At 34.2% G+C, this 14126-nt stretch overlaps 1 protein-coding gene across 1 annotated transcript; it reads left to right on the top strand.

The window, feature by feature from the left end:
• The first annotated feature begins 11400 nt into the window (after window positions 1-11400).
• Window positions 11401-14126, top strand: LOC21385861 (RING-H2 finger protein ATL5). Its single transcript, XM_010099731.2, has 3 exons — window positions 11401-11900; window positions 12449-12546; window positions 13152-14126. The coding sequence occupies exons 1-3, from the start codon at window positions 11742-11744 to the stop codon at window positions 13519-13521; spliced, it is 627 nt and encodes a 208-aa protein (XP_010098033.1). The 5' UTR covers window positions 11401-11741; the 3' UTR covers window positions 13522-14126.

The raw sequence follows: 14126 nt of genomic DNA, 5'->3' as shown, positions 1-14126 counted from the left end.
CAGGCTGGCCATACTTTCCATGATGGCGCGTGCTTCTTCTGTTGAAATGGCTGGGCCAGCTACTCTCGACGCCTCTACCCTCTGAACGTTGGGTCCGCCCCTGGCCTGGCCGCCCGCCTGTACTGATCCCAAGTCTCCTGGCGGGTTTCCTCCTGGATTATGGGGTAATACCTCGGGATTTCCCGGACCTCTTGGTACCCGGTCCTCGGGAGCTTAGAGTCCGGCGGCCCCTAAACGGCTGCCAGAGGATTGGGAAGGCCGAGGCCTAGGAGGGCCCCGGTGATTCTCGCTGTCCCCGGTTCCCTCTTGGATATGTGGGTGGTCACCGAGGTTCGGGTTTCCAGCCATAGCAGGTCCCTGCGGCCTCGGGGCGTCTTCTAACGGCGGCATAGAGTTCCTCCCATCTAAGCGCTCAACCACGGTCATCAGCCCACGTACCAGCTCAGTTAGAGTGGTCAGTTGGGCCTGCATCTGTACAGGATCCGGTCGTGGCGCGTCTGGGGGTGGGACTTCGTCTGCAACCGAGCGTAGATCTCCTTCCATCCCGTTATTCCCTGGATGGACGGCGGTTTCATCCGTCTCTCTTAGAGGCGTGCTTGCTAACTATGTTGTTGCGGGTCGAACGCTTTTGGTCCCCAGCGGAGTCGCCAATTGTTGACGGCGATTTCTCGTCAACAAAAAACCGGCCGGGTTACCTCTTAGTTTCCCTTTGGATTACCGGCCTATATGTTGAATATATGTGAAAATTCATTGTTCGGGGTGTATGGTGTGTATAGTTTTAGATGTGCATAAGTAAAGAAGACAAGAAGTTTTATAGTGGTTCACTCTGTAAATCTAGAGCTACATCCACTGTGGTTGTATATTTCTTTTTGAGGGGATTACAATTTACATCAATTGCTATCTCTCACTCTCTTTTTTCTCTTCTTGGATCTTCACCCCTTCCTCGTAGGGGGTCTCCCTTCTTTTATACTGGGCTTCCTTCGCTGGGTGGGTTTCCCTCGTAGGCAGAAGCACTCAAGTGCTCTCCCTTTTTAGTCCCAGACGTAGCCCACTAATCAGCACTGTTCACTCAGCCAATTAGTCTTCTATTACGGCTCTGTGCGTCCCTGTAACACTCTCCTGTCCCCTGTGGGGTGGTTTAAGAGCTCGCAATTAATGCCTGCAGACGTCCCCCACTTTTGTACGTAACTTGCCACGTCCTCCAGAGAACGTTCCCCTCGTCGCCAGCGACGCTTAGCCCACTCGTCCTTCTTGGTGGTCGATTCTGCGGTCAAGAGATCTTTGTGCCTTAAGCTCGACGGCACGATCTGTCGACGCCAGAAGGAATCGTCGCCCTAAGTTGGACCTCGTGCTTGGGCTCTTTAGAGCTGTAGACGTCGAGGGTTGTTGCTTAGCGGGGAATGGTTAAGGCCACGTGTCGCATTATCGTTCGTCCAGGTGTCCGTCACATTTTCCCACGCAACACCTAGTATTTTAACATTACAAAATTTGAGATTTATTTGTTAGGCTGATGGTGGATTTGATAAGGCAATACATGCCTGCCTTTGACGCTTGATTAGTTATCTCTGTTTATGGGAAAAAAAATCAAAAAATTCACTTGTTTAGTCGAAATACCGTGTTTATCCTTCTTATTATCTAAATAATTGAAGTAAGCTCGTATTTGTAAAAAAATTTAAAGTCCCATTTGACTGGTTAAATTTGATTTGCTGGTCAACAGGTTAAATTTCTTAAGACACCACACATAAGTAGCTCTTAAAAAAGAAACAATTAATATACCTTCATCTTCTTTTTAGTTTTAGATTTTCAATTAGATAAACAAGGAATTTTATATATTTTTTGCTTGTGTGGCATTGCTAAAATCATAGTAGATTCACATTAAATAAAGGTTTGTTTTCATCCTTAACTACTACATATAGTGGTTTTAGCGACTCCAAATAGAAGACATTTACAAACTGTTGTCTAAAAAAAAAAAAAGATGGTATGCAAATGGGGTATGCGTTTTGGATTTTCCAATAGACATTAGACGATTTCTTCAAAATCGTTAGTGAATCATTTGTTTAAATAATGATTTTGTATAAATTATCGTCTTTTGAGTTGAAAATATAAAAACAAAAAAGTGCAAGGGTTTAAAATTTGAGAGAACCTTCCAAATAATACTATCTGGCGAAAACCCTACCGTCATTGTCACATTCCGCTCGTGTCAACCTCGTCGCCACTGTCCATCATCCCAATCTTGTATGAGATGTTTGTTTCAAGGGTTCGTCCATGGTTCTGAATCATGATTCTTAGTTCTCTATAGTGTTTTTCTCTCACAAAAAATTTAAATTTCAAAAATCAAAATCATAAATAATGATTCTGAATCTATGAACCAAACGTCCTGGTAGTCTTTGTCCGCTCGAGCCACTCTCTTTGTCGTCGTCCTCTCACTACTTACTAATGCACTGATGGACCGAGTACTTTTAACATTTAAAAATTTAAGATTTATTTTTTAGGCAGATGATGAATCTGATAAGGCAATACATGCATGTCTTTAACACTGGATTAGTTATCTCTGTTTTATCGAAAAATATCAAAAATTTCATTTGTTCACTCGAAATATCGTGTTTATCTTTCTTGTTATCTAAATAATTGAAGTAAGCTCGTATTTGTAAAAACAATTTAAAGTATCCATTTGACAGGTTAAATTTGTTTGGCTGGTCAACAGGTTAAATATTTTAAAACACCACATGTACACGTTCTCTTCACCTCTTAAATTCTTTTGTTTTTATTTTAAAATTTTATATTTTAATTGCTAAAATTCAAAAATAATATTTAGTTTGGATTGTTGAGGATTTAATCCGGACATTTTCAAAAAGTTGACCAGTTAACGGTTATTTTTCCTCAACATACAATAATGCTTTTTGGTTAATAACGTTTATAGCGAATAATATAGTATTTGTGTAACAAAAAGAGATTTATTATAATTCAGAATCATTTTTAATTTACGTGTATTTTTTTATAAAAAAAAATATTATAACAAATTATGAATTATGATTCAAATCATGTCATAAATTTAACAACCAAACAATAGAAAGCAGGTAATTATAACACGTCTCCTTCTCTAACATCAAGAAGAAACAAAGAGGATATCTTTTCCTTAACTTATCATATATTTTGCATGAAAAATATTACCTTAACACGTCTCCTTCTCTAACATCAAGAAGAAACAAAGAGGATATCTTTTCCTTAACTTATCATATATTTTGCATGAAAAATATGAGCTCGGCAGGTAATTATAACACGTCTCCTTCTCTAACATCAAGAAGATACCTGGTGGCCCCACAAATATGAGGAAGTCCACAAGCAATGATTTTTCGTTCCTCCAATTTATTACTTTCCTAATGGTGAAGCGTACGTAATACATTGATGAAACATTTATCAAATCTTAATTTATTAAATAACTGTTATAAAATAAAACAAAACAACGGAATGAAAGAATAAGAACAAGAGAATTGAGAGAAGAGAAGAAAGAAGAAAATATTTTTGATTCACAGAATAATTGTAATTACTAGATTTTAATCAATCATAATCTCAATTAATTGTAGATTATAATCTCATAAATTGTGACATTAATCTCATGAAGATACCGTAGAATCTGGTTAATGGACATCCACATTAAATCTTAGATTTATAATACTCCCTCTTGAATGTCCATTAATAGATAATGTGTCTCGTTAAAATCTTACTAGAAAAAAAAAACCATGTGGAAAAAAATCCTAGTGAAGGAAAAAAAGTACACATATCTTGTAATACGCATAGTAAGTTGCCTCATCAAAAACATTACCAGGAAAACCCAGTAAGACAAAACCTTGGTTAAGAGAAAAAGAGTACAGCGCTTACTCCCCCTGATGACAACATCACTTGATTTCTCTTAGTTGACGCATTCCAATCTTGTGTACTAGCTTTTCAAAAATTACAATAGGCAATGCTTTGGTGAATATATCTGGCAAATTATCACTTGAACGAATTTGTTGAACATCTATATCACCATTATTCTGAAGATCATGTGTGAAAAATAACTTTGGTGAAATGTGTTTCGTTCTATTACCTTTAATGAATCCTCATTTTAGTTGAGCAATACATGCAGCATTGTTTTCGTACAACGTTGTTGGAATCTTCTTCTCTAAAGGTAGTCCGCACATCTCCTAGATTTGTCGGGTCATTGACCTTAGCCAAACACATTCCCGACTTGCTTCATGAATTGCTATTATTTCTACATGATTTGAAGAAGTGGCAGCTATAGTTTGTTTTGTTGAGCGCCATGATATAGCTGTACCTCCACTTGTGAATAAATAACTTGTTTGAGATCGGGCTTTATGTGGATCAGATAAATACCCTACATCTGCATAACCAATTAGTTGAGGTCTAGATTCATTTAAATAAAATAAACCCATGTCAACAGTTCCTCAAAGATATCGGAATATATGCTTAATTCCGTTCCAATGTCTTCGTGTTGGAGAAGAGCTCAATCTTGCTAATAAGCTAATAAAAAATGCTACATCTGGTCTTGTATTATTAGCAAGGTACATTAGTGTCCCGATAGCGCTAACATATGGTACTTCAAGACCAAGAAGCTCTTCATCCTTTTCTTGAGGTCGGAATGGATCTTTATTTACATCAAGGGATCTTACAACCATTGGGATACTCAATGGATGTGCTTTATCCATGTAAAATTACTTTAGAATCTTTTCTCAATAAGTTGATTGATGGACAAATATTTCGTTTATCAAATGCTCAATCTGTAAGCCAAGACAAAACTTTGTCTTTCCGATATCTTTCATTTCAAATTCTTTCTTCAAATAATCCACTGTTTTTGGAAGCTCTTCTGGAGTACCAATTATATTTAAATCATCAACAAACACCGCGATTATGACAAATTTAGATCCAAACCTTTTTATGAAGACACATGGGCAAATCGGGTCCTTTTTATACCCTTCTTTTAATAAATATTCACTAAGGCGATTATACCACATACACTCTGATTGTTTTATCCATACAACGACTTTTGTAGTCATATTGAACAAATTTCCCATGAATTTTTACATGCTTCAGGCATTTTAAATCCTTCAGGGATTTTCATATAAATTTCATTATTTAATGAGCCATATAAATAAGCTATAACAACATCCATTAGACGCATATCAAGTTTTTCATGTACTGCCAGACTAATAAGATATCTGAAAGTAATTGCATCCACTACAAGAGAATATGTCTCCTTATAATCAATGTTAGGCCTTTGCGAAAACCCTTGTGCTACAAGTCTTGCTTTATATCTTACAACTTCAATATTCTCATTACGTTTTTGCACAAAAACCCATTTGTACCCCACTCTCTTTACACCTTTAGGTGTTTGGACTATAGGTCCAAAAATTTCACGTTTGGAAAGTGAATTTGATTTAGATTGGATTGCATCTTTCCATTTTGGCCAATCATCTCTTTGTCTACACTCTTCAACAGATTTTGGTTCAAGATCCTTGCTTTGCTTTATTATTTCAACAACAACATTATATGAAAAAACGTTGTCGACAACTATATGTTTTATGTTCCATGTTTTTCCTGTAGTGACATAACTTATCGAGATCTCTTCATTTTCATTATTTTCAGCTACCTAGACCTCTTCTAGGGTTTCATCAATAGTTATGTCTTTAGACTCTTTTTGAGTAATTTCCTCCATATTATGACCATCTTGATCAATTGCTCCTTTCCTTTTTCGAGGATTTTTATCTTTAGAACCGATTGGTCTGCCACGCTTCAGGCGTGGCCTAGTTTCATTTGCACTAAGAGATTGTCCTACCGGGACATCAATTTGAATTGGAGCATTTGCAGCTGGTATATGAGATTTTGTAACTCTCTTTAGGTCGGCAAATGCATCTGGCAGTTGATTTACAAAATTTTTTAAATGAATTATCTTTTGAGTTTCTAGTTCACATTGCTTTGTACAAGAATCTAGATGAGATAATGATAATGTATTCCATGTAATTTCTTTTTCCAACAGCTTATTTTCTCCCCCTAATGTTGGGAAAACTATTTCATTAAAATGGCAATCAGAAAACCTTGCCGTAAATAAATCTCCGGTCATTGGTTCAAGATATTTTATTATAGAAAGGGATTCATATCCAACATATATTCCCAACCTTCTTTGAGGTCACATCTTCGTGCGTTGTGGTGGAGCAATCGGAACATAAACCGCACATCTAAAAATTATAAGATGGAAAATATTTGACTCCTGACTAAAACCCATTTGTAATGGGGAGAATTTATGATAACTTGTTGGCCTGATACGTACAAGTGCTGTTGCATGTAAAATAGCATATCCCATGTCGAAACGAGAAGTTTTGTTCTCATAAGCAATGGTCTAGCTATTAATTGGAGGCGTTCAATAAATGATTCTACTAAACCATTTTGTGTATGAACATGAGCAACACGCTCTTCAACTGTTATTCCAATTGACATACAATAATCATTAAAAGCTTGAGATGTAAACTCGCTAGCATTATCAAGACGAATTGTCTTGATGACATAATATGGAAATTGTGCTCTTAATCTTATTATTTGAGCAAGTAATCTCGTAAACGTCAAGCTGCGAGTTGATAACAAACACACATGTGACCATCTTGTAGATGCATCTATCGAAACCATGGAATATAAATGGTCCACATGGTGGGTGAATGGGCCCACATATATCACCTTGAATATGTTCCAGAAATACAGGGGATTTAATCCCAACTTTAACTCGTGATAGTCTAGTAATCAATTTTCCTTGAGAACAAGCAGCACATGAGAATTCCTTAAATTGAATAATCTTCTAGTTCTTTAATGGGTGTCCATGTGAATTCTCAATAATTTTTCGCATTATGATTGATCCGGGATGGCTAACCGATCATGCCAAATAGTAAAAGTATTTGGATCAGTAAACTTCTAGTTTACTATAGCATGAGTTTCAACTATGCCAATATTTATATAGTACAAACCGGAGGAAAAGGCGGATAGTTTTTCCAATACACATTTCTTACCCGATATAATAGTTGTGATATAGAGATATTCAATATTCTCCTCATTTACAGTCTCAATATGATATCCATTTCGGTAAATATCTTTAAAACTTAACAAGTTTCTTTGAGACTTACTAGAATATAATGCACCATCTATAACAAATTTTATTCCTCTAGGTAATATGATATTGGCTCTTCTAGAGCCTTCAATTAATTTCGTACAACCAGATATTATATTAACATTTACTTCTTTCATAACAAGAGAGGTAAAAAATCTTTTATCTCTAAGTATTGTATGCGTTGTAGCACTATCTATGAGGCATATATCTTCTTTATTGATATTGGGTCTAACCAATTACTGGGAAATATCCATATCTTCATTAAAAATAAAATGAAAAACATCAATAAGAAATGTAGCAAAAATGAAGCTTAAGGAATTACATTAAAAGAAAACATATTGAAAATAAAGAAAAACAAAGAACATAAAAATAAATTGTTCTAATGATTTGTATCCCAGTAAAATAATCAATCTTCACATATGATTCTTGAAAAAGTATGATGCATCCAGATGTGTCATATCATTCGGGCCATCAAAAATAAGTATATCATCGAGGCCTGCAAAGTCATCATCATTAGATTCCAAATTTACTTCTACATCATTTGCCTCAATATCGTCATTCTGGAAAGTCAAATTGGCCTCTACATTGTTTCCTTTCTTTTTGATTGAAGCTTGATATAGCTTAACAAGATGTTCAGGCATACGACAGGTACATGACCAATGACCTTTCACTCCACATCGATAACATAAATTATCTACACTCTTTGAAGGATTACTTGGAGCCTCTTTATTTTTTTTTCTTGTTTATCACTATTATTCCACTTCTGGTGGTGAGAAAAATTTTGTTATGACCACCACGATAATTGTAATTGTTGCGCCCCCGACCACGACCACGACCACTGTTTTGTCCACTTTTAGATTTATGATGAGTTACCACATTCACTTCAGGAAATGGGGCAGAACCAGTGGGGCAGGCTTCATGATTTTTCATGAGTAGCTCATTATTTTGCTCAACCACAAGAAGGCATGATATCAGTTCAGAATATTTCTTAAATTCTTTTTCACGATATTGTTGCTGCAGAAGCACATTTGAAGCGTGAAAGGTCGAAAATGTTTTTTCTAATAAGTCCTCATCTGTAATCTTTTCACCACATAATTTCAATTGAGAACTTATTTTAAAAACTACAAAATTGTATTCATTTATAGTTTTAGGCAAAATCATAGTTTTAAGATGATCATATCTTTCTTTTAAATTGATCCACAATTCTAGAGGATCTTTCACAGTTAAATATTCTGCTTTTAGTCTTTCATGAAGATAATGACAAAGAAAAATCATGGCCTTAGCCTTATTTTGGCTGGACGCTTGTTTTCCTTTAATAATTGTGTCTCCAAGTCCTTTAGCATCCAAATAAATTTCAGCATCAAGTACCCATGATAAATAGTTCTTGCCCGTTATATCGAGCGCAGCAAACTCAAGTTTTGTCAAATTCGACATAGTAGACACTAGTACATAAGAACAATAATGATAATTAAAAGAAATTACAAATTTAAAATAATAAAATAGCAGTAAAGAATAACCGAATATAATTATTAAAGATCATATAAACCAATTTGTCCATAATTAATATTATTTTCTTCAAGGGAATATGAGTACTTATGACTTGTCCAAATTTCACAAAACTATTTTTTTTTAGCCTTATAATGATATAAAAACCAGTGAATTACAAATACTCAAAATTATTCTTGCTAATAATCATTAATAATACATTCACTTCAGGGAATGTAAAATATTTAATCAATAAAAAAAACATTCACTTTAAGGAGTGTGTAAAACAATGACACATTTTCTTCAGGGGATGTGAAATTATATTGAATAATATAGATACATTCACTTCAGGGGATGTCTAAAATTATTTTGACACATTCGCTTCAAGGAATGGCTACCATTCGCTTCTGGGAATGATATTTGTTATTATAAACTAAGAATATAATAAAAATATATATATAAAGCATACGTAATATATAAGATTAAATCAAACCTATCATATGTGCAAAAGAAAATATATAAAGGTAGGTATATAAACATAACATATAAACGGCATAATATAATAGAAAATATAAACGTATACATATATGTAGATATGTATATATAAACGTAACATATAAACGTAATAGGTAGAAAAACTATTGTGCGTAGAAGAACATCAATAAGCTAAAAACGTAATAGATATATTGGTTTATATATATATAAACGTAACATATATATATGTATATATAGGTAGGTATATATAGACGGCATACGTGATAGAAAATTGAAAATATAAACGGAACAAACCTCCTATAGTTCAATGGTTTTGTAGAACAAACTAGTGCTGATAATGTGTTATAAAATAAAATAAAGCAACGGAGTGAAAGAACAAGAACAAGAGAATTGAGATAAGACAAGAAAGAAGAAAATATTTTTGATTCACATCTCATTCTACAATGCTTTTCTAATGCTCTATTTATAGGCTCTTTTACAAAATAATAATAGAAAGATCTACAACATAATTGTAATTGTCAGATTTCAATCAATCATAAGCTCAATTAATTGCATATTATAATCTCATAAATTGTTATCTTAATCCCATGAAGATACCATAGAATCTAGTTAATGGACATCCGCATTAAATCTTAGATTTATAACAATAACAAGGTATTGCTTCCACAATTTTCATTTGATAAAATGCAAAACTTGAGCAATTTAGCTGCATTAACCAATTAGAAAATAATAAATTAAGAATCTGTTTAGTTCGCTGATTCGAGTTGAGATGTGAGTTTATGTGAGAGCTTTTATTGTAGCAAAAAATTAGATGTGACTGTTTCTGAGAGCTTTTTACTGTAACAAAACTCGAATCGGTAAAATGAACATGGTCTAAATCTCATGTATTTAATTTGATAACATCTGTTATTATATTATTGCATCTTAGACCTAACAAAAGATTATTTCAATTTTAATTTAGAGTTTTGAGAGAAAAGAAAAAAAAGGAAGATTTTAGCATAAGATTAGAATCTGCATCCACTATCAGAACAAGTACCTTGTCAGAGTTCACAAGTATTCCTCTCCCTTTCTTTTTCCTTTATTAAAAGTGCGACCGAGCGTTCTTCGTCTCATAGTTGAACAACAAGTATTAAAATAACCACAATTCCAACTACCAATATATAAAAAATAGAAAAAAAAAACCTAGAATCTATATTAAATTCATAAATTACCACTTGGCGAAAGCAAAGTATTAATTAAAGTTTTGCCAAGTATTATTTAAAGGAGGGAATTGTGAAGGGGAGCATTCCATGCCGTAGGGATTATTATTCTCAACTTTATAATATAAAATTAAACGGCACTTATAAATTGCGTGTGACAAGTGTAGTCAATAAAATTATCGGGCCGTGGGATTCAAATCTATCATCGCGATTAATGGTCTCCACGTAGCACATGAGTACGAGATACACATTGAAGATTTTCCGAATAAAAAAAGTAAAATAATTAAAAATTTTAATGAAATGTTTTGTTGAAAATGCCCTCACAAAATAAAAACAAAAAACAATAAAAACAATAAACAAAATTTAAAATTGGGGAATATAGTTTGACCAAGTCTAGGCGACTAGGCCTTATCCAGAAGTAGTATGGTTGAGAAAGCACCAAGAGAAGATACAAGTAAGATGAGCAGCAATCAAACAAGCCTCGAGAGATTCTTCTCTCTAACTATATAAGTGCGGTCAATTTTATTGATTTGAGTTTAAAATTTAAATTTTATTATAATAAAAATTTTAAAAATTAATAACATTTAATTTTTTTATTATGATAAAAAAAATTTATATAAAATTATATTTTAACTTAAATTAAAAATTTAAATTAACAAACTAAACAGGTGGATTAAATAAAAATTAAGGTCCCGTTTATTTCGTCGATTCGAGTTTAGAATCTGAATTTTGCTACAGTAAAAAGCTCTAAAAAATAATCACATTTAACTTTTTTATTATAATAAAAAACTCTCATATAAATTCATATTTTAACTCAAATTAAAAACTCAAATCAATGAACGGTCATAAACTAACAACATGGGAATCCCATAAAAATCCACTTTTTACCGTTTAGCTTCTTTTGCCGCCAAAGCTGACAACCATCCTCAATCGTCGGATCCTATCAATAAATACAATGCTGGTCCCACCTATTAGGTAGACCCCACATGAATACGATTCCAAAGAGCAAGAAAACGAATTTTCTTCTTTTCTTCTTCTTCTTCTTCTCCTTCCCCTTCCATAGCTCTCCTTTTCTCATCCCACCATCCATTCATTCATTCATTTCATCAGCCCAACTTCTTAATTAGTCTTATTATCACTTCTTACCTTTGAGTCTTCACAAAGCTATTGAAATTCCAAATGGGTTGTTTCTTTCTTGTGATTTTTCTTCCCAATTTGGTCAATTTTTGAGGATTTCCGATCTGTGGTTTTTGCTTAATCTTTTTGGTGTGTTTGGACTTGTGGGCATTCTTGGTTTTCCTTGGAAAGCCTTTCCTTTTTGTGTATTAAAATACTCGGTGTCTCTTTATTTTGGTTCCCTTTTTTTGGCCCTTTTTGGGCTTTTGGGGTGTTTTATTGGGTGAAGCCTGAAGATGGTCGATACAGGTATGAATTTAATTACTACTATTATTGGGTTTGGTATGAGTGCAACTTTTATTGTGTTTGTCTGCACAAGAATCATTTGTGGGAGGCTCCGGAGGAATGAATCACGGCCTATGTTTGAGATTGAATCAAGGATTGATCTAGAGCAGGTACTTTTGATTCAAATCTGCTAATAAAGTTTTTGAGAATTTTTCTCGTCTTTTATGCTTTAGTAGTTTGACTTTGTTCTATGGGGTGATCTAGGATTCACTTTTACTATTTCTCTATAATTATGGTTTTGATACGACTGTTACCAAAAAGACAAGTAAATTCGGAGGAGGATTTAAAAAGATTCCTTAATGTTTCTCTTTGGATAGAATGTTGAAGTAGTGGAGGAATGAATTGAAAGATGTGTACATACGTTATGGTTCTTGTTTATTTAATGTTGAAAAATGTAATTGTTGAAGGAGAAAGATTGCAAAAGATGTACAAATATCGCTTGCTCATTTTAGTTGATGTTGATTCAGACATTGGTTAAGTTGAATTATGAAATACTTCTTTTCCTATCCCGGTATCATCACCGGGTTTAACGAGACTAAACTGTAAAGTTACATTTTTGTGTCCATGTATTAATCTTGAGTTTTTGTTTTTTCTTTGTCTATGGATTAGTGCTTGAGTTTGGAGCTATGGATTTTAAGCTTTCATTGTTTGCTGGCAGCCAGAGCACCAGGCTAGTGGCCTTGAACCAGTTCTGGTTGCTGCTATCCCTACTATGAAGTTCAACCAAGAGGCTTTTAGTTCTATAGAAGACACACTGTAAGTTTAGCCGCCTATATTTGAAGAATCTTAATGTGTTTATCAAAGATTCATATTTTGTAATTGGTTTGTTACCTCGATAGGGTATCCATACCAGTCTTGCATGTTTCTGAACGTCAGATATGATCAAAATTACACCAAAATGAAAAAATATGCAAAGTTGACTCAACCCAATAAAGATCTCAGACTTCAAAACCTTACCTACCAAATAGGATCTTTTTTTCTTTCTTACCAAAAAAATTCTCTATCATATTATTATTATGTGTCATTTTAAGCAATTCAAATAGTTCGGGCTATTTGAGATTTCTGTTAAAAAAAAATTACATGTATTTACTTCATGTCAATCATTTTGAAAAAGCAACTTCTATAAAAAGTGTAATGATTTATGTACTGGCCACTTTTATCAAACGGGTTAATGTTAAGAAATTTGTGCAGAAGCAATTCTGAGAGCCCTAGAATCAAATCCCAGATGTACATCAAAAATCTTACTGCTCTTAGAATTACTTGCTTATTGTTCTTTATATGAAATCTCCATGGGACCTAATCCTATTGAACACATGCAAGTTTGAAAGCTTTTAGTCTTTCTTTTCATTTTGTACATGCAGGTGCTCAATATGTTTGGGTGAGTACCAAGAGAAGGAAGTACTAAGAATCATGCCCAAATGTGGCCATAATTTCCATCTCTCTTGCATTGATGTATGGCTGAGAAAACAGTCCACTTGTCCAGTTTGCCGTCTGCCATTACAAGAATCTCTTGGCACAAAACATGGCAGGCCAGTTATGTTTAGCAGGACTCAATCCTTTGATGATTCTGAGGTCCCAAGTGAACACTCTCAGCAGTGGCTAATGCCCGGCCACGAACGTTCCGAGGCCAACAACACTAACAACCAAAGCCGTGTAGAAGAATCTCACCCCGTAGACCACTCTCAACCAACCACATCTGGAGAATCAGAAACAACACAAACAAGACAATGATCAGCAAACATTGGTTGTTCTAGAACAGGTAATGCTTCTTGGAGTGTCCAATGGGCAATGAGTCATTTCTTTTTTGTAAAAGGAAGGTGGGGTAGGTGAGGAAATGACGGTTGTTGTTATTGTTTGTTTTTGAGTGATGATTGGTCTTTATACATAATCTCTTTTTTCATGTTTTGAGGGAATGGAAATCAGTGGTAGGCAGATTGGAGGTTTCTCATATTTTTTGTACATAAAAAAAGTCGCTTTCTTTGTACATAAAAAAAGTCACTTTCTTTTGTAGCATGACGCAAACTGAAGTGGTGCTAATTTACTGTGACAAAATTCTCACAGTTTTAGTCTTAAAATACAATCAAGTTTCTGTGCTCAGCTTTACGTTGACAAATAACTTTGTATATTCTAGAGTAAATTGCACCGTTGTACTCAAACTATTCATTTTTTTCATGATGTGTCCCGAGCTTTTAATTTTGGCAAATTATATCTTGAACTTTAAAATCAGTTGCGATCTAATAGGGAATGTTATCAAATTGAGGTTTAAGACACGAGAGTTGCACATAAAAAGCAAAGATCGTCATTTTTCAATCCATGTCACGTGTAAATCTCGTGTC

Source organism: Morus notabilis, unplaced genomic scaffold (genome assembly GCF_000414095.1).
Source record: "Morus notabilis unplaced genomic scaffold, ASM41409v2 Scaffold36, whole genome shotgun sequence".
Classification (NCBI taxonomy): Eukaryota; Viridiplantae; Streptophyta; class Magnoliopsida; order Rosales; family Moraceae; genus Morus; species Morus notabilis.
Note: the sequence above shows the minus strand (reverse complement) of the source record. Positions and strands in the feature narration are given on the sequence as shown.

Excerpts from the sequence above, each read along its gene's own strand:
- LOC21385861 (XM_010099731.2), top strand. The coding sequence starts at position 11,742 with ATGGTCGATACAGGTATGAATTTAATTACTACTATTATTGGGTTTGGT. Across the intron at positions 11,901-12,448 it reads CAAGGATTGATCTAGAGCAG|CCAGAGCACCAGGCTAGTGG; the intron begins GTACTTTTGATT and ends GTTTGCTGGCAG. Across the intron at positions 12,547-13,151 it reads AGTTCTATAGAAGACACACT|GTGCTCAATATGTTTGGGTG; the intron begins GTAAGTTTAGCC and ends TTGTACATGCAG.